This window comes from Dromiciops gliroides, chromosome 1, assembly GCF_019393635.1.
Source record: "Dromiciops gliroides isolate mDroGli1 chromosome 1, mDroGli1.pri, whole genome shotgun sequence".
Classification (NCBI taxonomy): Eukaryota; Metazoa; Chordata; class Mammalia; order Microbiotheria; family Microbiotheriidae; genus Dromiciops; species Dromiciops gliroides.
The window spans coordinates 631,329,829-631,357,822 of NC_057861.1; the positions used below are offsets into that span (position 1 = coordinate 631,329,829).

The 27,994-nt window shown below is 36.5% G+C and overlaps 1 protein-coding gene across 1 annotated transcript in view; it reads right to left on the minus strand.

The window, feature by feature from the left end:
* Window positions 1–27,556, minus strand: part of MEIOB (meiosis specific with OB-fold) — a 53,140-nt gene extending 25,584 nt beyond the window's left edge. Inside the window, 6 exon segments of the mRNA XM_043978503.1 lie at window positions 6,694–6,889; window positions 9,320–9,392; window positions 17,291–17,422; window positions 19,706–19,763; window positions 22,265–22,341; window positions 27,471–27,556. Coding sequence (XP_043834438.1) covers window positions 6,694–6,889; window positions 9,320–9,392; window positions 17,291–17,422; window positions 19,706–19,763; window positions 22,265–22,333 — 528 coding nt within the window. The 5' untranslated portion in view covers window positions 22,334–22,341; window positions 27,471–27,556.
* Window positions 27,557–27,994: the final 438 nt, after the last annotated feature.

Below are 27,994 nucleotides of genomic sequence, written 5' to 3' on the forward strand. Positions count from 1 at the left end.
AGAAAGAGGTAATAGATCTAACTATTCCTAAGAGACCCCATCATCTGACCTCTCCAACCTGAGGTCAGGTACCCAAAAGACCACAACACTTACTTCCTCCTCCCAGAAGCCTCCTCTCCAACAGGAAACAGGGCTGTCCACACACACACACACACACACACACACACACACACACACACACACACACACAGCTCCAAGCTAATTGGTTAGTAGCTTGCACCCATGAGCAAACATCACTTCCTGGTGCCAAGGCCTCATGGCTATGTCCTCAGGCCAGAGCTCACAAAATGTTCCTCCCAGCAGGGGGTGTTATTCCAACTCTCACATATGTGCCAGGCACTGTGCTAAGTATTTTACAATTATTATCTCATTTGATCCTCATAACAGCCTTAGAAGGTAGGTGCAATTATTACTCCCATTTTATAGGTGAGGAAGCAAAAAACACTTGATTTTAAGAGATAAATAGGGAAACTTCATTATCCTTAAAGGCACCATGGACAATGGGCACCAAATACTTAACATACTTGCACCAGATGGAATAACACCTAAAACTTAAAGGAAAAGTTAAATGAGTTACAAGGAAAAATAGATTGTAAAATTAGAGTAGCTGGGGACTCAATGTACCTTCATGTGTAGACACATTTAACCAAAAAAAAAAAAAAAGTAAGAAGTAAAGTATGTGAATAGAACTTTAGAAAATGAAATATGATAGATCTTTGGCAATTACTGAGTGGGAATAGAAAGCAGTATGCGTATTTATCAGCACTGTATGACAGCTTTACAAAAATTAATTGAAACAATAACTTTAGCAAAGTTGAAGGATATAAAATAAATCTATATAAACTATCATCATTTCTATATATTACCAACAAAACCCAATAGGAAGATAAAGAGAAATTCCATTCAAAATATCTACAGAATATATAAAATATAAAATATCTGGTATTCCAAGAATTATACAAATACAACTATAAAACACTCTTTATGGAAATAAAGACAGACCTACACATTTAGAGAAATACAAAAAACTTCAAGAAAAGTCTTGGGACTTTTGGAACACCTAGTACTAACTGGTCATGGGTGAGCCAAGCTATATAATGAAAATGTCATACTTCATCTAGACATTAACTTAGTGGGACCAATTCTATGCAGGAAATGAAGTTAGTTGAGTCTTCTTTTTCTCTCTTCCCCACCAGAGACTAAAGTGATATAGGGGAGAGCATGGACCCAAGGTTTTTGGGGAAAATATTTGTATAATGTTCTTGCTTTACCTCTGAAGTAAATATCCTCCTTATAAAAGCCAATTTATATTAAGTGGTTAAATGGAACTAGGGAACTAGTCACTGGCCCTTAATAAAACCATGGCCATATAATTTTTAATTTTACCAAAACCACAGTAGGACCATAGCCATCAAAGTATAGCTCAAAGTGATGGGAGAAGAGAAGAGAAACACCTCCACCAGTTCATAGTTATCCCCTAAAGCCCTGAGGAGAGATGTAGCTCACCTGATTTTAAAGGAGGGACAGAGGGACATACTATATAGATATAAAAGGTCACATTATAAATAAATTAGAGGAGCAAAGAATAAAATACTTATCAGAACTATGGATGGGGGAAAGTTCATGAGAAATATGGAACAGAAAGGCTCACAGAAAGAAAAAAAAGATAAATTTGACTACATAAAATTTGAAAAGTTTTTGCATAAACAAAAATAATACAGTTAAAATGAAAAAGGAAATTATTAACTGGGAGTAAAAATCTTTGCAGTGAGTTTCTCTGATAAAGGTCTCATCTGAGATATAAAAGAAACTGATTTAAATTTACAAGAAGAAGAGCCATTCTCAATAGATGAATGACCAAATGTTATGAATAGGCAGTTTTGAAAAGAAGAAATCTAAGCTATCAACAACCATATAAAATGCTCCAAATTATTAATAATTAGAAAAATGCTAATTAAAGTAACTCTAAGGTTGCCAACCTATCTAGTTGGCAAAGATGACCAAAAAATGATAATGATAAATGTTGAAGGAGTCATGGGAAAATGGGCATATTCATGCACTGTTGGTGGAGTCATGAATTGATCCAGTTAAATTATCTCTTTTCCATTCTATAAAATAATTTGGAATTATACCCCTAAAGTAACTAAACTGTGTATATCCTTTGACTCAATGATACTACTATCAGTCCTGTGCCCTAAAGATAGCAAATAAAGAGGAAAAGGACATACATGTACTCAAAGAACCGGAAATTAAGAGAGTTCCCATAAATTGGAAAGTGATTGAACATGTTATAGCATATTACTTTAATGGAATACTACTAATAATGAAAGGGACAGTTTCAGGGAAACCCAGACATACTTGTAGGAACTGAAGCAAAGAGACATAAGTATAACCAGGACAATACTTTATGCAATAACAACAACATCGTAAAGACAAACAACTTTGAAAAAATTAAGAACTCTGATCAGTGAACTGACTGACCATAATTGCAGAGGATTCATGATAGAGCATGTTACTCTGACAGAGGTAATGTTGAAAATGTAGATTAAATTGAAAAGTATGTCTTATTTACATGCTTTTTGAAAGCCAAGTGTTAAACATTTATCAGCACACTCCTGCTTACCCTCTTAACTCTTTGAATTATTTACCCAGGAAATGGGGTGATGACTGAGAGAGAGATTGGCAGAAAATGTTATTGGCAGATGAGAGGGTAAGTAACTACCTCTCCCCTCTTGACCAGGGTCCCAGTGAACTCCTGATTGTTATGAGAAAAAATCCTACAATAGGAGAAAAGGATATTCTGCAACATTCTTTTCTATTCCTTTCTTCTACTTTAGATTTGGACTTCCAAATCTAAATTCCAGGATATAATGTAAGTGATGGGTGTAGGAGCCAGTTACCAGGACCACATAGAGAGGTGTAGAAGCCATAACCAATATTTCCCATCCAAAGATGGATATCAGGAGCCACAAGCAGAGTATATCATGATTGCTGAGACCACCAACTATTGTGGATCCAATTGAATTGGTGCAAAAAAAGATGAGTCTGATTTCTTTCACTGTATTCCCTGATTTCTACTCCGTGTCCAAAAATGAGGTAAAAACTATCGTTACATGTAACTGGAAAATGCTATTAAGAAAATAAAATAAAAAATAAGGCACAGACATCCTCTTCTTTCATTCCTTTTCCATAAGTGTATGGTTAGGAATCCCATCAGACATACCTGAATATCTGGGAGTTGATTCCAAACCAAAAGTGGTTTGGAAGATGGCTAGATACAGATGTTTCCATAGGAACACCTTATCTAGTTCCTTTCTACCTCATTCTCTGCACAATAAACTACAAGATCACAACTTTTAAGTATCTGAGTCTTGTGAATGCAGGTGACTACAAACAGAGAGGAGCCCAGATGACATGGGAAATTCATGAGCTACTTATGGCCCATGGATTCAATAATTTAATATTTTGAGCAAGGTTCCATTATATCCCCTAGATTTATTTCAGACTTGACTAGCAGGAATTTTTCCAAATGGTTCAGAGCCACAACCAAAGTTGGCGGGGGTTAGGAGAAACATTTGTAGGTTGACTGCCATCTGGTGGCCTGTAGGATAACTTTTTAGGGAAGCCCTTTCATGAAGGAGAGAAACTGAGGGTGCCACTCACTGCTAGTGGACTAGAACACTACCTAGTGGATAACATAGGTATTGCATCCTCTTACCATATAACTAATACAGTGATTGCTCTCTTCTAACAAGCTCAAAGAATTATTTGAAGGGACCCAAGGGCTTCTGGTGAATTAGGGCCAAACATGTCACAAGTGTTTCATCACAAAGCTCTACCCAGATTCTCATATCAAGGGGGAATGCACTGACACTAGGTAAGAAAAGATGAAAATATCCCTAGAGTTGTGTGATTGACCATTGCATTGCTTGAAGTTCTTAAATATTTCAAAGTTGAGATTTTCCCCCATAGTCAACTGTTTCCCATCTAATTATAACTGCACAGATTTTGTGTGTCCAAAAGCTTTTCAACTTTATGTACTCAAAATTTAACATGTTAGTTTCAGAGTTGTATTGCTTGCCTCCTGAACATCTTGTTCTTTTCTGTGCTTTAAAAAAAATGCTATAATTATCTCCTTTTTTGGCACCATTATCACTAGTCCCCCTCTTCCTCCCAAGTCCCTCCCCACCAAATTAAAAATAAGTCTCCCTTGTAACAAATAAGCATAATCTAGGGGAAAAAGTCTGTCTATTGGCTTTATTTGAAAATGTAGGGCAGCTGGGTGGCGCAGTGGATAGAGCACCGGCCCTGGAGTCAGGAGTACCTGGGTTCAAATCCAGCCTCAGACGTTTAACACACTTACTAGGTGTGTGACCCTGGGCAAGTCACTTAACCCCAATTGCCTCACTAAAAAAAAAAAAAAGTATTTTGGGGCAGCTAGGTGGCACAGTGAATAGAGCACTGGCTCTGGAGTCAGGAGTACCTGAGTTCAAATCCGGCCTCAGACACTTAACACTTACTAGCTGTGTGACTCTGGGCAAGTCACTTAACTCCAACTTGCCTCACTAAAAGAAAAAAAAAAAAGAAAATGTATATCTCAGTTGCCCCCATGAGTCTTCCACCTCTCCATCAGATAGTGGTAGCAATCTTTGAAACTAACATGTTGAATATATGATATTATTTTTTAAAATGCTGTATCTAATAGAGATTCACAGTTTCATGCACACTCCTCTCTTTCTGTTCTGTGTATCTGGAAATACACATGTTTATTAATGATAATCATAGGCCTGATCTTATCACCCCTCATCAAGAAGCTTTAATGACTCCCCTTTGCCTTTAGGAAAAACACAAATTCAAGTCTTTAGCGGTTGTTTAGTACAATGCTTGGAATACCATAGGTGCTTAATGAATATTTGTTGGTTGATTAAAAGGTGGCAATGAGGTGCTATCTTATTATCTTCTCATTTGTCTTGGGTTTCAACTTTCTGCTAACCATTTTTGATCTCTATTCAAGTTCAAAGATCATTATTAGAAAAGAAAATATAGGGGCAGCTAGGTGGCGCAGTGGATAGAGCACCGGCCCTGGAGTCAGGAGTACCTGAGTTCAAATCTGGCCTCAGACACTTAACACTTACTAGCTGTGTGACCCTAGGCAAGTCACTTAACCCCAATTGCCTCACTAAAAAAACAAAAACCAAAAAAAAAAACAACAAAAGAAAAGAAAATAGAAGCAAAATAAGCTGAACAGCTCTGCCTTCTCATTGTCATCTGTTAAACATACCAAGAAACAAGTCTAATTTCTTACTTGATCTTCCTTTGGAGACAACATAGCTTTAAAAAAAAATCCCTTTTTGTTCTGTTTTTTTTTTTTTTCCAGTCTCAGCTCATTCTAAGGTTTAGAGCTTTTGACACTTCTGCCACTCATTTGTATTCTTCCTCTATCACCTGCCCTTTCTTATATCTATAAATGCCTTTTAAAAATCGAAGTTGGTCAGTGTGTCTCTTAGTAGTCTCTTAGAAGGACTTCTTTTTTATTACTTATTGGAATCATTTATTTTTATTGTTTCCTGACTATCAAATCATAAGGTCTTTAAAAGAAGAGATTTTGTAGCAGAATAACTTTAATGCAATTCCAACATTATGTAAAACAACTAACAACAGAAACTACTATATCATTGTCAGGTTGTCATTTTCAACAAGAACCAAATCTCTATGTTGAACAAGTAGAGTAGTCTCTATGAATACAAGTCACTAGGTAGAGCTTCCTAGATTTGAAGTCATTCAGTGTGAACTGTGAAAGAGCACTGGACTAGAAAACAGGAGACTTGGGTTCTAGTATTACCTTTGCTACTTATTAGCAATGCGACTGTGCAACTTTTAATATCTCTGAGCCTCAATTTCCTTATCTGTAAGAAAGAGTTGATGATAATAGCCCTGTATTTAAAATCATCATGAAGTTATTCTTACTCTTGTTCCTTTAACTCTTTGTGGGTTTTGTTTTGTGAAATTTCTGTTTTTGTGGCTTTCTTTAAATATAATTTTAAATTTCTTGATGATTTCCTTAAGTTGTGGTTATCAGAACTTAATACTACAGTTTATAGTGAAAGGTTGATTAATTCTGATATGCTGTAGGAGATCATCACATCTGGAGAACCATGGATTTCTATAATGTTTCAATACTTTACAGTAAAGTGTTGGTCAAAGTGAAATAACACTGAGTTGCTAGCACACTGCAAGCCAATAAGCAGTGTTATCACCACAACGACATGTATCTCAGAGTGGCTCCTGAAATAAGTGTGTCATGGTGTGTAACCAATTTCCTTTGTTTATAAGCTTATAATTCTTTAAGGGATAAATCTAATTTTAAGTGTCAATGACTGTTTTGGATCTATATTCAAATGAAACCTATAAAAACCTCATATATATATGAGCACACAATAATTATATGTATTACTATACTACATTTGACATTCATGTGTAATTTATTTTGCCATTTGTTTACAAATAAAATACAAAATTTTTTTCCCATAACTGGTAAATTTTACCCTTTATCTAAATCAATTCAAGTCATTACTGATGAAAGTTTAAGACAGACAATAGACAGAATTGACATATATAAGAAAAAAGAAATGTAATCATTGAGACTTCAGATTAAATACTTTACCTGCTATGTTTTTGTTTTTTTTAACTTACCGACCTTACTATTGCAAGCACATTAATAATTCTTCCATCAAGGTTCTGACCATTTGCAACAATATCACCTAGTGAATAGTAATCTTGAGAATCTCTTATGGGTAAATGCAACAAGGAAAGTAACTTAACATCCACTTGATAGCTGGAGCAAACTCTGACCACAGAATGATTCTCACTGAGCAACAGTTTATAAGAGCTGGATTGCAAAAACATACACACATGTCAAATGAGTTATTAGCAAGTTGTTTTGAATAGAAATATTTTGAAATTAGTTTAACATTTCATAATTTAATTAACTTCTGGAGGTTTAAATTTAGGACACATTAATAAATACTTGATTTTTTAAAAAAACCTTGGAAACACTAAGCTATAGTGCTATTTAATTTTGGCTAAACATCCCAACATAAACTATTCATTCAGTGTATACTATCTGCCCAGTCCAGTGCTAGGCATTATCAATACTCTTTTAAAAAAAAAAATTAATACACCAAGACAATCCCAAAAGACACATACTGGGAAATGCTATCCACATCCAGAGAAAGAACTAATAGATTCTCAATACAGATTGAAGTGTACTATTTTCACTTTTCTTTTTGTTTTTCATGGTGTTTTCCTTTTTTTCTGTTTCCTCTTTCATAACATGACTAATGTGGAAATATGTTTTACATGATTATATATGTGTAACCTATATCAGATTGCTTGCCATCTTGGGAAGGGGGAAGTGAGGGAGGGATGGAGAAAAATTTGGAACTCAAAATCTTTCAAAAAGTGAACGCTGAAAATTGTATTTACATGTAATTAGAAAAAATAAAATACCATTAAGTTTTAAAAAATAATAAGTATAATGTAAGAGCTAAAAGTTTATTTAGGTATATATGTGTGTGTGTGTATATATATGTATGTAAAAGGTTAAAAAAAAGACTCATGACTATGTCACAAGGCAGCATATAATTAAATGTCAAATGAATGGTACAGAAAATAAATGATAAAGAAATTTAGAGGAGGGGACATCTCTATGGGTCCTTAATGAAGTAAAAATTGAATTTTACCTTGAAGGTAGGTATAAAAAATAGAGGTTAAGGAATTCCATCTAAGGGAAATGATGTGAGAAAAGATGCACGGGGAATATGTTTAGATATTTTTAAGACTAATAAATGAAAACTTAGTTAACCAATTTGTTTTGCTTAACTAATGTAAAAAAAAATTGGCTTTGAGTGATTTATGTTCTTATATATTGCTGTCAATACCAAAATATAAAAAGCTAAGAATCAGAGTCGAGTCATCTCTCTGAGGATACATGCTACATTTTCTTTTTTGTTGTTGTTGTTTAGAATTTTATTTTTCAAATTACATATAAAAGCAAATTTTGACATTAATTTTTTAAAACTTTGTGTTCCAACTTCTCTTCCTCCCTCCCTTCCCACCTCCCCACCCCAAGAACTCAAGCAATTCAATATAAGTTATACATGAGTAGTCATGGAAAATATCTCTACATTAGCTAGGTTGTGAGAGAAAACAGATAAAAACAAGACTTCAGATTAAGGAGTTGTAAAAAAAATGTATTTCAGTCTGTTTTCAGATACCATCAGTTCTTTCTCTGTAGGTGTATTGCAATTTTCATAAGTCCTTCAGAGTTATATTGGATCACTGCCTTGCTGAAAATAACCACATGCTTCTCAGCAGATCATCTTACACTATTGCTGTTATTTTGTATATAGTACATTTCTCTCTGCCTCAGTTCATGTGGGTCTTACCAGGTTTTTCTAATGGCATCCTGTTCATCATAACTTTTATATAGTACCTTAAACTTGATAAAGAATTTTCTTCACAGTAGCCCAGCAGAGTAGGTACCATACGTTTTGCCATTGTAGTCAATCATCATAACTATTTCCCTCCATCCTATTTCCTTCCTATGATATATACTCTATTTTCTATCTTATTTTGCCCCATTCCTCCCCAAAAGTGTTTTCCTACTGACTGCCTCCTCCCCATTCTACCCTCCCTTCATTCACCCTTCCCTCCTTATCCTCTTCCTCTCCTACTTTCCAGTAGGGTTAAATAGATTACTCCTCCCAATTGGGTGTGTATGTTATTCCCTCCTTGAGTCCACTCTGATGAGGTTAAGGTCTTTGAGCTAATTCTGTTTTCTTAAATTTTTCTTCCTTCCTCCCTCCTCAACTCTCCCTATGAAATCAAGCAATTCAATATATGTCATACATGTGCTGTTATGTAGAACATCTTCACTTTCCTCGAAAGTGTTTTGCTTTTTACAGCTCCCTCCCCCAAACTTCCCTTCCCTCCTTCCCCTCTTCTCCCCCCCACCCCTTATCTCCTTCCCCACCCACTTTTCCACAGGTCAAAAATATATTACCATACCCCCTCTAGTATGTATGTTATTCTCTCTTTGAGCCAATTCTGATGATAGTAAGGTTCACTCACTGCCCTATTCCATGCTACATTTTCTTTCCAGTTATTATATACTTATGTAGGCAATGAGAAGTTATAAATTGTAGGATTAATCTTATAATTTTCAAAATGAAGTGTAGTACCTTGTGGCAATCTATCTGTTTAATCTGATACTTAGACAATATTAGTCATGCTAATTGTATCAGTAAGGTTCTCTGACCTTGGAGTTGTAGGATTGAACTTTTCTTCTTTTTCTATTTCTTTTGTCTGCACTAATGGATTTTCAATTATCACTAAAATAGAGAGAAAAGTATGACATAATTTCAAAACGATAATAGTCGTAATAAAGATAGAAATAATAAGAAATGATTTATAATGAAAAAGAATGAGTTGAAAACACTATTTCCCCTAAATTGCACATATACCTTTATACTTAAAGTTTTTGCAATTAAGTACATCATGAGGCTTATTTTTTTTTACAAAGTTGTTTTATATTATTATGCAATTAAAATTTACAGCACAGATATAATCTGATAGCAAATAGTATTAAAAATATGGGGGGGGTCTCTATAATAACAAAACAAATACTCTGAGAGGCAGTGTGCTATAGTGAATGAAGGGCCGGCCCTGGAGTCAGGAAGACCTGTGTTCAAGACCTGACCTCTGATACATATTAGTTGTATAATCATGGGCTAGTCACAACCTCTCAGTGCTCCAGATGACTGTTGACCTGCACTGGCAGAAGGAGTTTGCACAGGAGTTTCCCAAACTGATTAAATCACAGATAAAGAAGAGGAACAACAAAAAAGTACTTTATATGTTCATAATGTTTTACTATTTACAGAGTAGTTATACATACATTAACTTATCTGATCATGATAACAACTTTGTGAGGAAGGCCTATGTTTTAGTTCTAGCAGTCACTAGTTACTTAACTTTCATCCTCAGTTTCCCTATCAGTAAAGTGGAGGTAATACCTGTATTAGCTAGCTCATGAGGTTATTGTAAAGATTAAGCAAGACAACAAGTAAAGGGCTTTGTAAACCATAAGATACTATCATTGTTGTTGTTGGCAGGGTAGAAATTACTATTTTTATTTCACAGATCAGGACTCTGAGGCTAACAAAGACTAAAGCCACATGATTGGAAGTGGGACTGGAAATGGGACTATATTAAAATTATTTCAAATGTTCTGAAGATAACATAATAGATGATATCTGCTATGTTCTCTTTTCTTTTTTTTTTTGCAGGGTATTGAGGGTTAAGTGACTTGGCCAGGGTCATACAGCTAGTAAGTGTCAAGTGTCTGAGACTGGATTTGAACTCAGATCCTCCTGAATCTAGGGCCAGTGCTTTATCCACTGCCCCACCTAGCTGCCCCATCTGCTATGTTCTCTTACAAATTACTTGGAGTCACTGTCAGAGACAGAGCAGTAGGCTGTTAGCATCAATGACCTCACTCACGTAGCACTTTTTTATGTCTATACCTAAATTGAGGACCGACAGAAATATTGCTTCAAGGATTGAACATTGTTTAATCCTACAACAATCCTGTACAACTTCAAATACTTTCTTCGATTCTCATCCAATTAATGGTCATCCGTAACAACTGTATTTTCTTTACAGTATATTTAGGGAGAAAATGAGGAGAGGTGAACCAAGCCTTAGCTGAGTTCTATATTCAACAAATATTTATTAAATGTTTATTATATGCATAAAACTGTGCTAAGTGCTATATGATGTACAAAATTTAGATAAGACATACTTCCTGTGTTCATGGAGTTTACTAACTAGAAGAGAAAATAACCCTTGAACAACACAAAGATAAAGCCCAAGAATAACAATCGTAGCCTTGATGTTAGCAGTTATCTCCTTTGAATTCTTCATTTAACCACCAAGAGGCATATAGTGCCTCCTATACCTATGGGGCTATCTGGTACTCTTGCTAATACAACTCCATTGATCTTGCCCTAGCTATTAAAGGTCAAGCTGCATGGGCTTCTGGTAGGCCCCATTGAAAGTTTGGCTAGAGCAGAGATGGGCTTTTCTCTGGAGCTAGGTCAGTTTTAACATTTGGTTTTCACTTTAGTCAGTAGCCTAGAGGAAGTAGACCTATGTCACTTAACCTCTGGAAATAACTTAACCTCATTTGTTAAATGAAGAAGCTGTACAGGTTAAGTGACTTACCTAGGGCCACATAGCTACTAAGTGTCTGAGGCCAGTTTTGAACTCAGGAAGATGGGTCTTGCTGACTTCAGGACCAGTACTCTTTACACTGTACTCTCTTGCTACTCTCTTTTAGCTTTTATAAAGGGATATTTACTGAGAAGTTATGGGAAGAACAAAAGTATCAAAGGTTTTACCCAGCCCCTGGGGGTACACTTTAACTACCTTTACAGATGAGGAAACTAAGGCAGACATAGATGAAGTGACTTGCCCAGAGTCACACAGCTAGTTAATGTCTGAGACCAAATTTGAACTCAGGTCTTCCTGATTCCAGGCCAAGCACTCTATCCACTATACTACCTAACTGCTCATATATATATATATATATGTATGTGTGTATATGTGTATATATATGTATGTATGTGTGTATATGTGTATATATGTATGTATGTATACACACATACACATATGTATATTTACATAGCTTTAGTGTAATGGATTATTGTGAGGGATAGTGATAGGACTAGGGGTGAAACATTACAGAAGAGGGAAGGGAGGAAGGATGCCTTTATCTTTGTAACCCATGCTAAACCTGGTTCTCTAACAGTTAAGAATAAGACAGAACTTTCTTGATATCCACCAGTTACTTTCCAAAATGAAGTCTTTGATGTCTGATGAGGGCTGAACTACACCCAAAAACTTTCCCACATTCATTACATTTATAGGGTCATGGGGGCAGCTAGGTGGCAGAGTGGATAAAGCACTGGCCCTGGATTCAGGAGGACCTGAGTTAAAATCTGGCTTCAGACACTTGACACTTACTAGCTGTGTGACCTTGGACAAGTCACTTAACCCTCTTGCCCCACAAAAAAAGAAAAAAAAGAAAAACATTTATAGGGTCTTGTTCCTATAAGAATTCATCCATGCTTACTAAAGGATGAGCTCTGGTAGAGGGATTTCTTACATTCATTGTATTATAGGTTTTCTCTTCAGTATGAATTTGTAGATATTCAATAAAATATACATTCTTGTTGGAGACTTTTCCATATTCAATACATGTATAGAGTTTATAGTTCAAATTTTCTGCTGCTAGAGCGATGAGTTGTTACAGAAAACTTTCCCAGATTCATCATACTCACAGAGTTTCTCTCCACTATGGATCCTGTGATATTTAGTAAGAGAAGAGCAGGTGTTGAAAGTTTTTTGTTGTTGTTTATTTTACATTCATTACATTTATAGAGTTTCCCTGCAATATGAATTATCCAATGTTGGAAATGGAGTCTGCCTTAGCTGAAAACTTTCCCACATTCATTATGTTTATGTGGCTTCTATGTAGTATGAATTCTTTGATGCTGGTAAGTTGTACACCCCTACTGAAAGCCTTCTCGTATTCATTGCACTTATAAGGCTTCTCTCCTATATATGAATTCTCTAATGAAGAGTGAGAAGTGTGATGTCACTGAAGGTTTCCCCATATTCATTACATAAATAGTGGTTTTTCTTCAATGTGTTATCTGATATTGAATGAAATCTGAAAGGTAACTAAAGACTTTCCCAGATTCATTATCAGCAAAGAATTTCCCTGAGGAGAATTTATCATGTTTAATTATATCTAAATATTGTCTGACACTCTTTTCAAGTGTATTGTAGTTATGGAGACATTTTCTTATATGAACACTTTTTTTTTTTTTGGGTGAGGCAATTGGGGTTAAGTGACTTACCCAGGGTCACACAGCTAGTAAGTGTTAAGTATCTGAGGCCGGAATTGAACTCAGGTCCTCCTGAATCCAGGGCCGGTGCTCTATCCACATTGCCACCTAGGTGCCCCTCTTTTTTTGTATATAAGGAATGCTTCTGGACTAAAGTTTGTAATAAATACATTAAGTTCATGGCCTTTGTTTTTATTAGGAGATATTTTTTTGTGAGCAATTTTTTTTTTTGTTGGGTAAAATCTTTCTCCTGGTTGTCCTGCTATGACTTTGAACTGGTATTACACTCCCAGGTGTCTTTCAATTTGGAGTCCTGGGGCCAAAATCAATTGAATCTTCCTAGGAATGATTTTTTCCATTGAACTGCTACTGTGGAGTTGGAACCTTGGTTTCAGGTACAAATTTCCAATCTGGACTTGTGCTTCCTGGGGTTTCTCTTCCTTGGATCCATTGACATTTCCTCTTGCTCTCTAGATGGGAAATCATCTTTGCTTTGGAAAGCCACACAGAAAAAGTAGGTTTCTATATTTCTCCAGCAGCACATCCTCATACAAGTCACTGAGCTAGGACCATTTGTCTCCATTCTTTTTAGGTAAAGTTCATGCTCACATTTTTGAATGACTCTGGTATTTGATGTTTGGCTCTCAGGAACACAGGTCTCATTGCATCATCCTCTATGCTCTCATCTTGGAAAAAGGCATCGTGTTGAGCTGGGAGAGGAAACTTCTCAAGTATTTGGGACAAACTGTCTATCATGATTACCACTCTCTCATTGTTCTTTGGATGTTGGGACTTCACTTAATTCTTAACCATCCTGGACAGTCAAGAATTGCTCTAGCACCAGCAGCTCCAGAATTTTTTCCTTTGTATGAATCTCTAGCCTTTGTCACTGAATACAGAACTCTTGGAACTAGCTCTTTACCTCCCTTGGCCTATTCACTTCTGGTTACTAAAACAATCTGAAGCTCTGGTAGGAGATCTTGAGGTCAGATGTGTTTCTTCCTAGGATGATTTCTTTCCCCTAGGGATTCACTTTTTGATCCTGCCTAATTTATGAGGAAAGGGAATTGGGTAGGTCAAAGAGATGACCATCATCTAGCATTGGGACATTATTTTTCTAGATGAGGATCTTATCCTAGAGTTAAAATTGAAATGTATCCCCTGTCCCAAAGCCCATTTGTATGGGACTCTCCTTATTAGTGGAGATAAATGTCCTGCTCTGTGTGAGGGTACAGGCAGGGTGAAGATGATGAGCAAGACAGCTCAGCCTTTACCAGTACCCCTTGGTACTCTCCAAAGGCTATTACTCTTCTAAATTCCTCAAACTTCAGGACTCTTCAAGTGGCAAGTTGCTTCAGGCTCTTCTGGCTTCCAGCTTTGAGAAAGAAGATGGAAGTGGCCAACCCTACTTCAGGTGCATGAAGGAAAAAGATTCTGGGAAGACATATGAGGAGCTAAACGTTTCCATGATATCACTCTCCAGTTTGCTACTGTAGAGACTTTGGGGAGGTTCCCCTTAAGAGAGATCAAGGACAATATTTAATGGTTGAACTGACTTATCTTGCTCCCAATGAAAGAACTCTTTCAATTCTATATTGGCTGGTATACATTTTCCTTATGTATATCTTCTCTGGTTTCTGTTTTAATATGATTTAGATGAATGGGTTTCTTTGTTTGCTATTTGCTCGATGTGTGTATTGTGGAACTGGTATTTAGTGGGAGGACAACTAGGTGGAACAGTGGATAGAACACTGGCCCTGGAGTCAGAGGGACCTGAGTTCAAATCTCACCTCAGAAACTTACTAGCTGTGTGACCGTGGGCAAGTCATTTATCCCTAATTGCTTTTAAACAACTAGGGCCATCTCCAGTAATACTGATGTATATTGCCACTGGACCCAGTAGGCTCTGGAGGTTGGTGACCTTGCACAGCCCTCCCTCACTTAAATCCAATTCAGCGCAAGTCATGACATCACTCTGATGTCATGGTCCTTTTCAAGAATGAAGGACAAAGGGGCAGCTAGGTGGCACAGTGGATAAAGTGCCGGCCCTGTATTCAGGAGGACCTGAATTCAAATCCTACCTCAGATACTTGACACTTGCTAGCTGTGTGACCCTGGGCAAGTCACTTAACCCCCATTGCCCCACCCCCCCAAAAAAAAAAAGAATGAAGGACAAACGGGGGCAGCTAGGTGGTTTAGTGGATAAAGCACTGGCCCTGTATTCAGGAGGATCTGAGTTCAAATTTGACCTCAGACACTTGACACTTACTAGCTGTGGGACCCTAGGCAAGTCACTTAACCCTCATTGCCCTGGAAAAAAAAGGACAAACAACAACAAAAATAACAATTTAGTAGGAAAGGGGTCAAGCCTTGGATATAGAGCTTGGGGTCTCCCTTCTTCCAATATCAATAATAACATCAAAGTGATCAGAAGTTAGATGAAACCTGATAATACCTCATAGATGAACCATATTTAAATGAGCAGATAGATATAATTCTAGTCTTCCTTTCACCCCCCTCCCTCCACCTGAGGAGGACAGAACACTCTTTGACCCTAATCTCCTGCTTACCCTCCTGGCAGAGATGAATTTTTCCTTTGGAGAAGGGTCAGGGGAGAAGAGACTAGAAATATATATCCTGTCTCTCTTTCAGGCACACAGTGACAATCCCTCACCACAGGTGGGCCTCACTACATATGTGGGGCTCATTCTTGTTATCTGTACTTTGAACTGAGGAGGCCAGTCCAGCCCTTTTCAGGCTCAGGCTACAGTCCCAGCAAGGAATCCTAGACATGAGCTGTCCAGATCAGATGAATGATAAATGCACAGAGTCAGGGGAAAAAATAGCTATTTCCTAATGGCACCTGGGGGATATGCATGTTCACATCCTTAACTCCACATCCTATACCTCCACAGCTGGAACTACCAAACTACAATTCCCAGAATCCTGCAGGCCATTTTCCGTTTCCAGGAGGATATAAGGATTCTAGTCTCCCATAAGTTCTGCTTCCTAGCCTCCCAAATTTCTTTTCTGCTATGGTTTCAAGCTCTTGTGGTTGTTTCCCTACAGTTCTACCATATATTTCCCTAGCTCTACCTTAAAAAACATCCTAACCTACCAATCCATCCCTAAAACTTGTATTCCATTGGCCCAAAGCAAATCACATCACAAAGGAAGACAAATGTTAAAAGCTTTAAAATTCATGGTTGTCTACTACGTGTAAAGCTATTTAAGAGGGGGTAGTTGTGGCTGGAGGGGGAAGCCTTTGTGAATATCCATAATATTTTGTATTTGAACCAAAAAACCAAAACAAAACACAACTTCTTGAACTCTAGCATCATTTCCGGGGCATTGAAGAATCAACATGGCTTTGACAGAGCTTTCGGTGAACATGATATTTAATTATGAAAAGTACCAAAGAAAGTGATGTTATAATTGATTATTTTGATAACAAATTGGATGCCATATAAGGTTCAGTGGGGGTTGGGAAGGAATAGTAGAGAAGGGAAGAATTGTGTGGAAGTGGGATTATAATTGTTCTGTATGAGGGGCAGCTAGGTGGCGCAGTGGATAAAGCACTGGCCCTGGATTCAGGAGGACCTGAGTTCAAATCTAGTCTCAGACACTTGACACTTACTAGCTGTGTGACTCTGGGCAAGTCACTTAACCCCCATTGCCCCGCCAAAAAAAACAAAAATAAAAAAACAAAAAAAAGAATTGTTCTGTATGTCTGGAGAGGACAGTTCTAGTAGATGGAAACTACAAAGAAGCAGATTTTGCCTCAATATAGGGGAAAACTTCCTTATAATAATAGCTATTTATGTAGTGCTCAAGCCTTATCTCATTTGATCCTTGAAACAACAATGAGAGGTAGGTATTATTACTCCTATTTTGCAGAGGAAGAAACTGAGGCTGAGAGGGGTTTTAATAATTTAGAGTCACTTTAAAGTACTATGGGCTAACTTTTATAGGTACTGAGTTTCCTGTCCTGCAAGTTGTTTACCTAGATGCTAGATGACTACCTGCCATGCAGTAATTTCAGGTAAAGGTCAAACTTGGAAATTTTCTGAAATCTCTTACGATTCTGAGGTCCTATGATAAGGAAGTGCTAACTCTCAGTTTACATGTTTTAGGTTAATTATCTGACTTATACCTTATACCATACCTTGATACCTACTAAATCTGGATCATTTGTTTTCAGTCAAAATAGTTCAATGTATATCTTTAAAGGAAAAGTTGGTTTATTTAAACTGCAAACATTAATGTCAAAGGAAAAAATTCTAATAGCAATAGGTGAGAAATAAATGACAACTTACCACACTCACCAACTCTAAAGCTTTTGGAAAGCGATTTGATATAATCTTCCCTTCCCCAGGATGTTACATTTATAAAATAAGTTGGTGAATCTCGAATGGTGAAGTTGAAAGTAAACCTTTCTGATCCAATATCTAAAGAAAAAAAAAGATAAGGCTTTTAGTTTTCAAATGTAAAAGCTTGGTTTCATCAGTTATTATTATGTGAATTAATTTAGACGCCAAGCACAAAGTAGTAACCAATTAACGTATACCAATTACAAATTCTTTATACTCTGAGGGATTTCATTTGTGTGAGTTCCCCCCACTGGTGCAGATCCCAGTCTATACATAGCTTCTCATCCTGTGAAATTATGTGTTGTAATTTATTGACTTGTAAAGCAAAGGGGATGATTGAGCCAACTCTGAATACATGGTAAACATCCCTCTCTTCTCCTTTCCTCAATTTTCTGTCCCTTAGGTGTGTGTGTGTGTGTGTGTGTGTGTGTGTGTGTGTGTGTATGTTGTCTTTTCTTATTCTGAATGATTCAGAGTTACTTCAATTTTCTCTTTCATTTTGTGTAGTCATAATCCCAAAGTATTGAATTAGAACAAAGGGTTTGTACTTCTGAATGATGACCTGATGAATACCACAAGGGGTCAGTAAATATTTTAATGACTTATGCTTCCTGTACTAGTAGAAATGCTTTGAAGCACTTAGGAATCAGTCTGGGTTGCTTATGCTGTTCTAACGATTCTTTTGTCTTTATCCTTATTAGTGAAAATTGGAGGTCTGATTTACTGTATAAAGAATGTACATTTTTGAGTGTAGATGTATTAATGTTGCTGATTTAAAAAATTCTTCATTATAGATCTTCAAAGATGAAGGGGGGGCAGCTAGGTGGCGCAGTGGATAGAGCACCGGCCCTGGAGTCAGGAGTACCTGAGTTCAAATCTGGCCTCAGACACTTAACACTTACTAGCTGTGTGACCCTGGGCAAGTCACTTAACCCCAATTGCCTCACTTAAAAAAAAAAACAAAAAAAAACCAAAGATGAAGGGGAAAATTGAAAATAAAAATTAAAGTGTGCATCAATATACTAGTATAAATTATATATTAGATTAACAGATGTAATAGCTACCCAAATGATTAAAATAAAAGTGGAACTTTTTCTGTCAAAATTCTTGATGAATTTAACAGCCTTTTAGTTCTACTTATTCCTTCCTACACTGTAGAATTTAAATAAAAATTGTAGAAAATAGCTAAAATTTACAAATTTAAAATTTTACATTTTGTTCATGCCATTTTTTGTCATCCATAAATATTTGACAGTGCATTTATTCAAAAGTCCAATCCCAGTTTAAGAATGTCTATATAAAAGCAAGACACTAATTTAGCTTTAGTCAGTATGACGAAAAAAGTAAAAACAAAGCACAACATAAAACAAAATACTATTTTTAGTGGAATTGGAGGTCTGATTTAGTATGCAAAAACAAAACAAATGACTGACAGCTCCATTTAAAGCAGTTATTTGAAATCATATAGACATAGCTACATAGAATTTATATCACTTGTTGTTTGTCCTTCATTCTCAAAGAGGACCATGACATCAGGGTAATGTCACTACTTGCACTGAATTAGATTTTTAAGTGAGGGAAGGGCTGTGCAAAGTCACCAACCTCATTCTCTCCTCCAGAGTCACCTGGGTCCAGTGGCAAGATATGCATCAATATGACTGGACATGGCCCCTGATGTTTAAGACAAATGGGGTTAAGTCACTTGCCCAGGGTCACACAACTAGTAAGTGTCTGGGGTGAGATTTGAACTCAGGTCCTCCCAATTTCAGGTCCAGTGCTCTGTCCACTGCACCACCTAGCTGCCCCTAAGAGAATATAGTATAAATCACTAAAGTTGCGAGGTACGTGAGAAAAAAGACTGAAGTACTTGAAATTTGTCTAATATGTTTAGAAGTTATTAGATATTCATGAATATCCTGAGAATAACTATTGATGTTAAAAATAATGATTAGGAGATACAGGGTATGGAAGAAATAGTTAAAAGGTGAAAAGTATAGTCAAATGGATTTTTTCCTTACTTCAGTCTTAAATAGCCACTTTCCTCCTTTTTTTTTACTTAATTAACTAGCTCATTGATTTAACTGACCAAGTCAGCAAGTTGTTTTGGTATTATATTAAGGACATAGCCTTGAATAATTATTTCCTAGAAACATCAAATAACTTTTATCATCAAATAACATTTCTTGAGTATCTTCACACACATGACTTTTAACTAGACACTTTATCAAACAGAGAAACATGGTTCTTGTCCTTTAGAAACTTAACATGCATAACAAATTCAATCATTTAAATATCCTTGGTTCTAATCATACAAACTTAAGTTGCAGCTTATGAAAAATAAAGAGTTAAATATAACTCTACTTTTTCTGTCTGGAAAGCCTTTGACATCTGTTTTCCCAATAACCATACCGATTATACTCTGAAAAACAAAAAGGTTATAGAACCAATATTAAACACAGATGTACATGGTAAATTTGATTTCATGGACTTGTTATATTTTACTGGTTATAACAAACATATTTTTGACTAGTAATCACTTAAAAGCATTTATTCTAGGGTGGCATGTAAATGAACAATATAAACATCAAACAGCATAAGGACTAATACAAAGTAGTCGGATTGCTAACTGCCTTACAAATATAATATAGTATTAACCATGGTTCTACTTTATTTTTAATCACTAGGTGGAGCACAATAACTGTCCTATGCTTTAGATACTTAACTGAATTCATTCAAAGCACATGTATAATGCAATTTAATTTCCTAAGGCCTTCAAAGCTTTCTTTTATATGGGATTTTTTTTTTTGACAATTCACATAAAATTGCTTCATTCCTTAATCCAAACGTGGTGGACAGTAACATAAATTAGATTGTAACAAAACCTATATATTGCAGCTGATAAATCAAAGTTATAAGCTCTAGTTCTTAAAATCTAGGTAGGTCATTAAATATCTTCTTTAAAACTTTATTGTTTATTTTAGTGTCTACCAAAAAGAATAAAAAATTAAAACACTTTAAAAAAGTCAAGATTACTAGCTTTTTCTTACAAAGGATAAACCCATGCTTATATTAATAGTTCTAGCAGCTGTTGTTCATGTGGCAATAATTTGTTGCACTCAAACTTTAAAGAATTCCACATCCTAACCCAACTGCTGGCTACCCCTTTGCATTTATGACAAATGTTACTATTTCTTTAACTCTACATGAATATAAGGAACCCCTCTGAACTTTGCTGGGGAAACTCGACTTGCTGAAATATTGGGAAAAAATCTTTCTGATTTCTGAATCAAGCAATTAGGAATCAATTTATATCACCAAGATTAAACTTCTAAATGCAAACAATTGAAGTTATTTATAGGTACTCTTTCCATTAAGAAAACTAGACACCCAAAGTTAGAAAGCAGGCAAATAGGGGTATATGTCTGATTATTTATTTTTTAAAGAGATTCTTTACAGATATATTTATTCCAGATTTTTAAAAAGTTAGCTTTCTTTGTACATTTAAGATTCTTCAATTTACACACATTTAATTGACATATAACATTTCAGGAAATCATGAATCCACCTAATTCATCTCTGGATATGTGCATATGTGTGAGCATATGCACATATACAGGCACAAGTTCTAAATTATACATCTCAAGAATTTGGAGGGGAGAATAAAAAATTAACACTAATACAAACTAAATTAATAAGATATTAGCTATGTGAAGAAATTAACTCCAAGAAATTATTTGTAAATTAGTGACTAGGATGCTTCAAATCTCATAAAGTAGATGAAATTGTATTTAATGTAAGAAAAATTGTGATCTAATTAATTGTAACATATTTGAGTTAATGTCATCAAACAGAAGGGAGTTTACATGGAGTCTAGAAAAAAAAGAACCAAAGAGTTAGATTTTTATATTTCTTGAGCACTGTCCAGGAGAGAAGGTGATCTGATGGTAATGACCACTACTAACAATTATCTAGACAGAAATATCCCTAGAGTAGAGAAAGGCAATTCATCAGGCTTGACAGAAATATCACTTAAGAATAACTGCCTTTGCTCTAATTCTATTGTCACCAATTAGCCTTCAGATCTATAATTTTAGTCTCCTGAGTGGATCTACCCAGTAGAAAGGAATGCCCTGTGCAAATGACCAGTACTAGTAATCCTGCCTGATATATCATCCATTATAAACTAATAAACTGGCGTTCTGATTTATAAATCCTTCTCTAGTGAGTTTAGTCAGCATGAATTGATTCTTTAGAGCTTTGTCACCACTGGGTGAACTAATAAAATCAAGATTCTGAACTTGCAAAGCTAAGGACCAGACCATGGGATCACAATGTAGACATGCTGTGAGCTCAGCCTAACAAGCTAGACAGCTTTCTTCTCTCACCCCCTTCTTTTTCTTCCACCATTTATATCTTCTGTGAAAATTGAGAATTCCTGTAGTGTGAAATTAATTTATGTTTCAACCCAACAATTCAATTCAATATGCTTCTGGTGACAGAATACTTGAGATTTTTCCTTAAATCCATCATAATAACATAATCTAAGTCTATAATTGCAGTCACCTGGAGAATATACTGTTCAAAAAACCTTTTGGCTTCATAATGCTGAGTTTGACTAAATCTCAATTCAGCATTTAATTAAAATGATATAAGGAAGTTTCTAACAATTTCAAATAATGAATTATCAGCCATATTGGTACCAATCACTACAATCACATTACTTTCCCTGTAGACAACACAAGCATTAGTTTTCATTTTCCTAGAATATATACAAACAAGTAGGGGTACTTTATATCCAACAATTATACTAATACAATGGGTATCTATATACATGTCAATTACATAATTGTGAAGTAATGTAATCTCATCATATAAAATTTCATTAGTAAATGACAAAAGGAATATGTCAATGAAACTTACAGGACGAGCCAGATTTGGACGCAGATCTGAAAGTGCAATGAAGTTCTGTGCTGAAAAGGAGTTTGCCATTCTTTTATCTGTAATTTTAGAAAACATAATTTGGATATGTAAATCAAATAACCTAAATGTATTAAGAAATTTTACATTTTAAATGTATTTTCTTTAGGAAAATTATTTAATATTAATAATGATTTTATGTTATTAATTCTATAATCCATTCTCTGGGAAAGGTTTCATCCAACCACAAATATAAGCAAGAAGAAAACAATGAAAAGAGTCTTTTGTATTTTTATATAGCATAATTACATTTTAAAGTTGATCTTTTACTACCCAAAAACAGTTGAATAATTTTGGGGTACCATGAAAATTTAGTTTCAGGTAAGGAACAATTCAGTGGGCCATTTGCTGAGATAAAATGTTTCATGAACCTTAAAGCAATATAAAAATGTTATAATTTAAACAACATAAAACCTTTTAAAAATACAGCAAAACCACATTTATAAGACCTTCATTCTTTGCATTTAGTTACACCAAGGCCAAATTATATCTCAGATATACGCAGAGATGGATAGTACACTAAAATATAGGCATTTAAATATGATTTATATATCCTTTACTAGATTGTAAGCTCCATGAAGATAAAAATGATGTCTTATTTATCTTTATATCACCCACACAGTACTTTGAACATAGTATGCATTTAGTATGCATTTGTTGAGGATAAAATAAAGGGTGTTTTTTGTTACCCTTCATTATATTACATATTATATTATATCCATTATATTTTATACAGTCATTATACTGTGGTTGGAGTGTAGTGAAAATATTAGCTTTACCAAACTAACATGTGTGGTTACTTTTTCACTTTCTAAACCACAGATTTTTCACGGAGGACCATGTATTTATTGTCAGGCCTAAATGAATAAGCCCTCTGAGAACTCTATCATTGTAGGCTTCTTTACCAGAGAATTCCCTATGGCATGAGTACCATTTGAATGGTGTCACGATCTTCAGTATAGGCTTTACAATGGTAGAGAAAATGACTAGGTAGTAAGTATTTCTAAGTTTCTTGCACTATGTGAAATATCTCTGGAAGGAGGGTCAGGTCTGGTCTAATAATGACTTCATTGTACATTTTTACTCTGTGAAATCCCTGGCACCTTCCAAACTTATCATATCATAAGGTCATAGAACTGGAAGTAGATTTGTGGATCTGTTGCTAGTTTTTCTGGAGTGGAAACACTAGATGCATATGTGTTCAATACACATTTTTAAAAAATCTACCACTGACCATCAGTCTTGTGGGGCTTATTATTTCACCTTCTTGAAGGTGGGAGCTAGAATTCACAAAGGCCCTTCCAGGTTTATAATTTTATGATTCAGTGAACATAAAGCATATCCTTATATGCTCAAGTGTGTCTAATAGCCACAAAAAATATTGGTTTGTATTTTTACTTGTAGACATTCTAGAAATAGAGAAATAGTTTAGTGAAAGAGTACTGACTCAGTTCTATGCTATAGTGTAATGACTATGAAATATTCAGAATATTTCTAAAGTAAAATTTATTTACAATTTGAGATTAACACAAGATTGATGGCATCAGCAACTTCACTAAATACCATTTAAGAATACAACTAATTTCACTTTTTTTTTTAACTTGACATATCCTATCTATTAGCATGGATAGTTCCCAAAGAGCTCAATGGACGTCGTAGTTTTTTTCCCCCTTTATTTATTTATTTTTTTACCCTTCACTTTTCAATGAAGCACCAGGCCAAAATCCTTTGGAGGACCTCGCTTTCTTTTCTTTTCTTTTCTTTTCTTTCTTTTTCTTTTTTTTTTGGTGAGGCAATTGGGGTTAAGTGACTTGTCAGGGTCACACAGCTAGGGAGTGTTAAGTGTCTGAGTCTAGATTTGAACTCAGGTCCTCCTGACTCCAGGGCTGGTGCTCTATCCACTGCGCCACCTAGCTGCCCCTATGCCACCTAGCTGCCCCATTGGGGACCTCTCTTTTTTTTCTTTTCTTTTTTTTTTTTTTTTTAGTGAGGCAATTGGGGTTAAGTGACTTGCCCAGGGTCACACAGCTAGTAAGTATCAAGGGTCTGAGGTCATATTTGAACTCAGGTCCTCCTGACTCCAGGACTGGTGCTCTATCCACTGCACCACCTAGCTGCCCCTGGGACCTCTCTTTCAAAGGATTCTCCATAACTGAAGAGAAGCAATGTGATAGAGGGGAAATGAGTATTGGGTTTGAAACCAGAGACCCTTGGTACAAATCCCAGATTTGTCACTTGTTTGTAAAACAATCAGAAATCTCCAATTTTCATGTTCAAATACGTCTTTGTAAAATTTACCTTTGGTGCTTTTCTCATAAAATCACAGAATCTTAGAATTAGAAGGAACCTCAGAGATCATTTAGTCTAATCTGTAGCTGAACAAGAATTCCCTCTACAACAACCAATAACTGGTCATCTGGCTTTTGTTTAAACTGGGGTGAGCCCACTACCCTTTGAGGAAGCCCTTTCTACTTTTGGATTGCTCTAATCATTAGGGTGTTTTTCCTGGTAGCAAGTCTAAATTTGCCTCTTTGTACCTCCCATCCATTACTTCTGGTTCTGCCTTCTGGGGCATAGCAGAAAAAGTGTAATCTCTCTTCTACAAGATAGCCCTTTAAAAAGTTGAAGACAGCTATCACTTTTCCCAAATAGTTTCTTCTCCAGGATAAACATCCTGACTTCTTTCGGCCAATCCTCTTATTACATGAGAGGCACTTCACCATACTGACTTCCTTTCTCTGGATCAGAGGTTCTTAACCTTTTTTGTGTCAAATGTCTGGTGAAGTCTAACAACATCTCAGAATAACTTTTTAAAAAAAAATAAGTAAAATAAAATACATGAGATTACAAAGGAAACCAATTATATTGACAGTTACCAAACTATCTTTTTTTTTTTAAGTTCACCATCCCCAAAGTTGTCCTCCCATTTATCTATGTACTTTCTAAAATGTGACTCCCACAACTAACTACTCCAGATTTGATTTCACCAGAATACAGTACAGTGGTACTATCGCCTCCCTAGTCCTGGACAACATCTTTTGAAATGCAGCCTAAGATCATATTAGCTTTTTTTTCTTTTTCTTTTTAACTGCCATACCAGACTATTGACTCATTTACAATCCACTAAAAAAACCCCTCAAAACCAAACAAAAAACCCCTATATCTTTTTCAGAGGAACTGCATTCTAGTCATAGCTTCCTTATCTTATAATTGTAAAGCTGAATCTTTTAAGATGTACGATTTATGCTTATTTCTATTAAATTTAATCTTTTTAGGAAGTAGAGTGCTACAGTGAAAAGATAACCTGTTCTGGCTAAGAAGCCCTGGGTTCAAACCTCACCCCAGTTGGTCAAGTCACTTAGCTCTATGAGCTCCATTTTTCTTGATGACTTCTCATATCCCTTCTTGCTTTAAATCTGTGGTTGTATGACAATCAATCCAGTTCTCTAGCATATTAAAATCTTTTTGGATATCTACTGTTAGCTATCCCTCCAGTTTTGTGTCATCTGCATACATATTTAATAATCATGACTTTATCCAAGTCATTGATAAAAATGTAAAATAGTAGTACTAAGCATAGCTCCCTGGTACTTTCCCATACAGACTGACTACCAAGTTGACATCAAGCCATTAATAACTACTCTTTGGGTCTGACCATCCACTAATTCTGAATCAATTTGTGACATAATCAGTCATGATTCTGACTTGTTTGGGGCATTTAAATAGTTTAAGTAAGATGGGATCATTTTGAATTCTGTAATAAAGCACACTGCTTTTTATGTATTCATTTAAATATTTTAATGATAAAAACCTATCTTGGAAAGAACTTATTTGACTTGTCATTTAAAATGCATGTGATATATGTTTTGAATAGAATTGAATAGACTTACTGGACAGAGAGTTTGTTCAATATAAAGATATTGATAAATATATAAAAGATTTAATATCGCTGCCCATAATAATGACTTCCCCCCATTCAACATATCTTTATTTGCTTGATACATAATAAAATGAGAAATCTCATAGCAATATCTATTTCTATGTCAGGCGTTCTTAATCTTTGTGTGTCACAGACTCCTAGAAATATGGTGAAGCCTTTGGATTCCTTAGAATATTTTTAAATGCATAAAATACATAGAATTACAAAGGAAACCAATTATGTTTAAAAAAATAATTTCCTATTCAAGATCAAGGATCTCTTGAAATCTGGACCACAGGAGAGAATGGAAGAATCTTGGGATCATACATCAAAATGAGGAAACTCAGAGCCAGAAAGTTTAAATAATTTGACTAAGGCCACACTGCTACCCTAATCAGACCTCCTGCAGCATGCTGTTCAGCATATTAGTCAACATGGCTCCCTGTAGTCCACCTTTATCAGGACCCCTCCTTATAACAGCAAGCTTGGGGAAGGGTGAAGGTGGGGGACACTTAGGCCTGGGGGTCTCAAACTTCACGGAGATCTCTTTTGAGCTTGTCATTTAACTTGAGAAAGAGCCTGAGACCCTGAGAGAGGAAAGCACTCTGAGTCCACACTGGCCATTACTCGCTGGAGAGGATTTCTAACCAAGATCACCCACCACGCTTAGAAACCCCCTGTTGCCTCCACACCTCGAGGCCCCAAAGCTACACCATCCCAACCCTGCCCACCCTCCACTTCACCCCGCCCCCCCCCTAGCCCGGCCTTTGGGGGGCATCTCCTTTTCTTCTCTTCAAGTTGGGCTGCCGTCAGTCAGAGTATTGTGTTCGATATTGAGGGGCAGTCCCCCAATCTTATTTATCTTTGCTTCTCACGGAAGAGCCAGCACAGCACACTGCACATAGCGGGCATTTAACAAATGAATGCATGAAGAGAATTCCATACATCCCTACAAAACCTTCCAGGGTTCCTGAGCTAGTCCTGGAATCATATTTATTTTATTTTATACATTTAAAGGAATAAACTCCTGCTGTTCAAAACCCTGTCGTGCTATCGTCGGTCGGTTGGGGCACTGAGGGCAAAGACGGGGCTAACTAAGCGCCCAGGGGCTGCTCCTCTCCGCCTCCTGACAGAAAAAGGCCTTCTCCATGAAAAGGGCCTTGAGTTGAGAACTCCGCCCTCGCTCGTCCCCTCCCCCGTAACTTCTCTTTTGAGGAGAGTCGCACCCACCCCTGACAGTTTCGGCCTCCAGTTCCGGGCCGGGCAGGTGGTTCTGGGGAACCTAGGATGGGGCAGGGCCAGCAGCTGCAATAAATCTCTTCCCGCCTTCTTCCAGGTTCGAGCCAGCATACGCCCCACGTGCCACTTCCCGCGTCCTCAGCCTCGCGAGACGTTGAGACCTCTTCCTCCCCAACCCCCATCCCTAACCTGCGCGCCTGCGCGCATGTGGGTTGGCGCTAAAAGCTGTGCGATTCAGCTGAGGGAGGTGCCTAAGGGGTCTGCGTCCAGCTAGCTGAGAACCCTTCTTTAGCCGTCCAGTCGTGCTGGGTAGAACTGGAGCATTAGGCCCCCTGCTTAATTTATTTCTGTCAGGAGGGAGTCCTGAGGACTCAGGGCATATGAAGGGAGTAATAACCAAAGCTCTCGCTCCCGTCCCTGATTCACTTGAGGGGAATAAAACATCTGTGGAGCCCTGGAGAGGGGCTTTCCCTCAGAAAATGCACCTCGTGAAGGAACTCGGAGGCAGCAGCAGG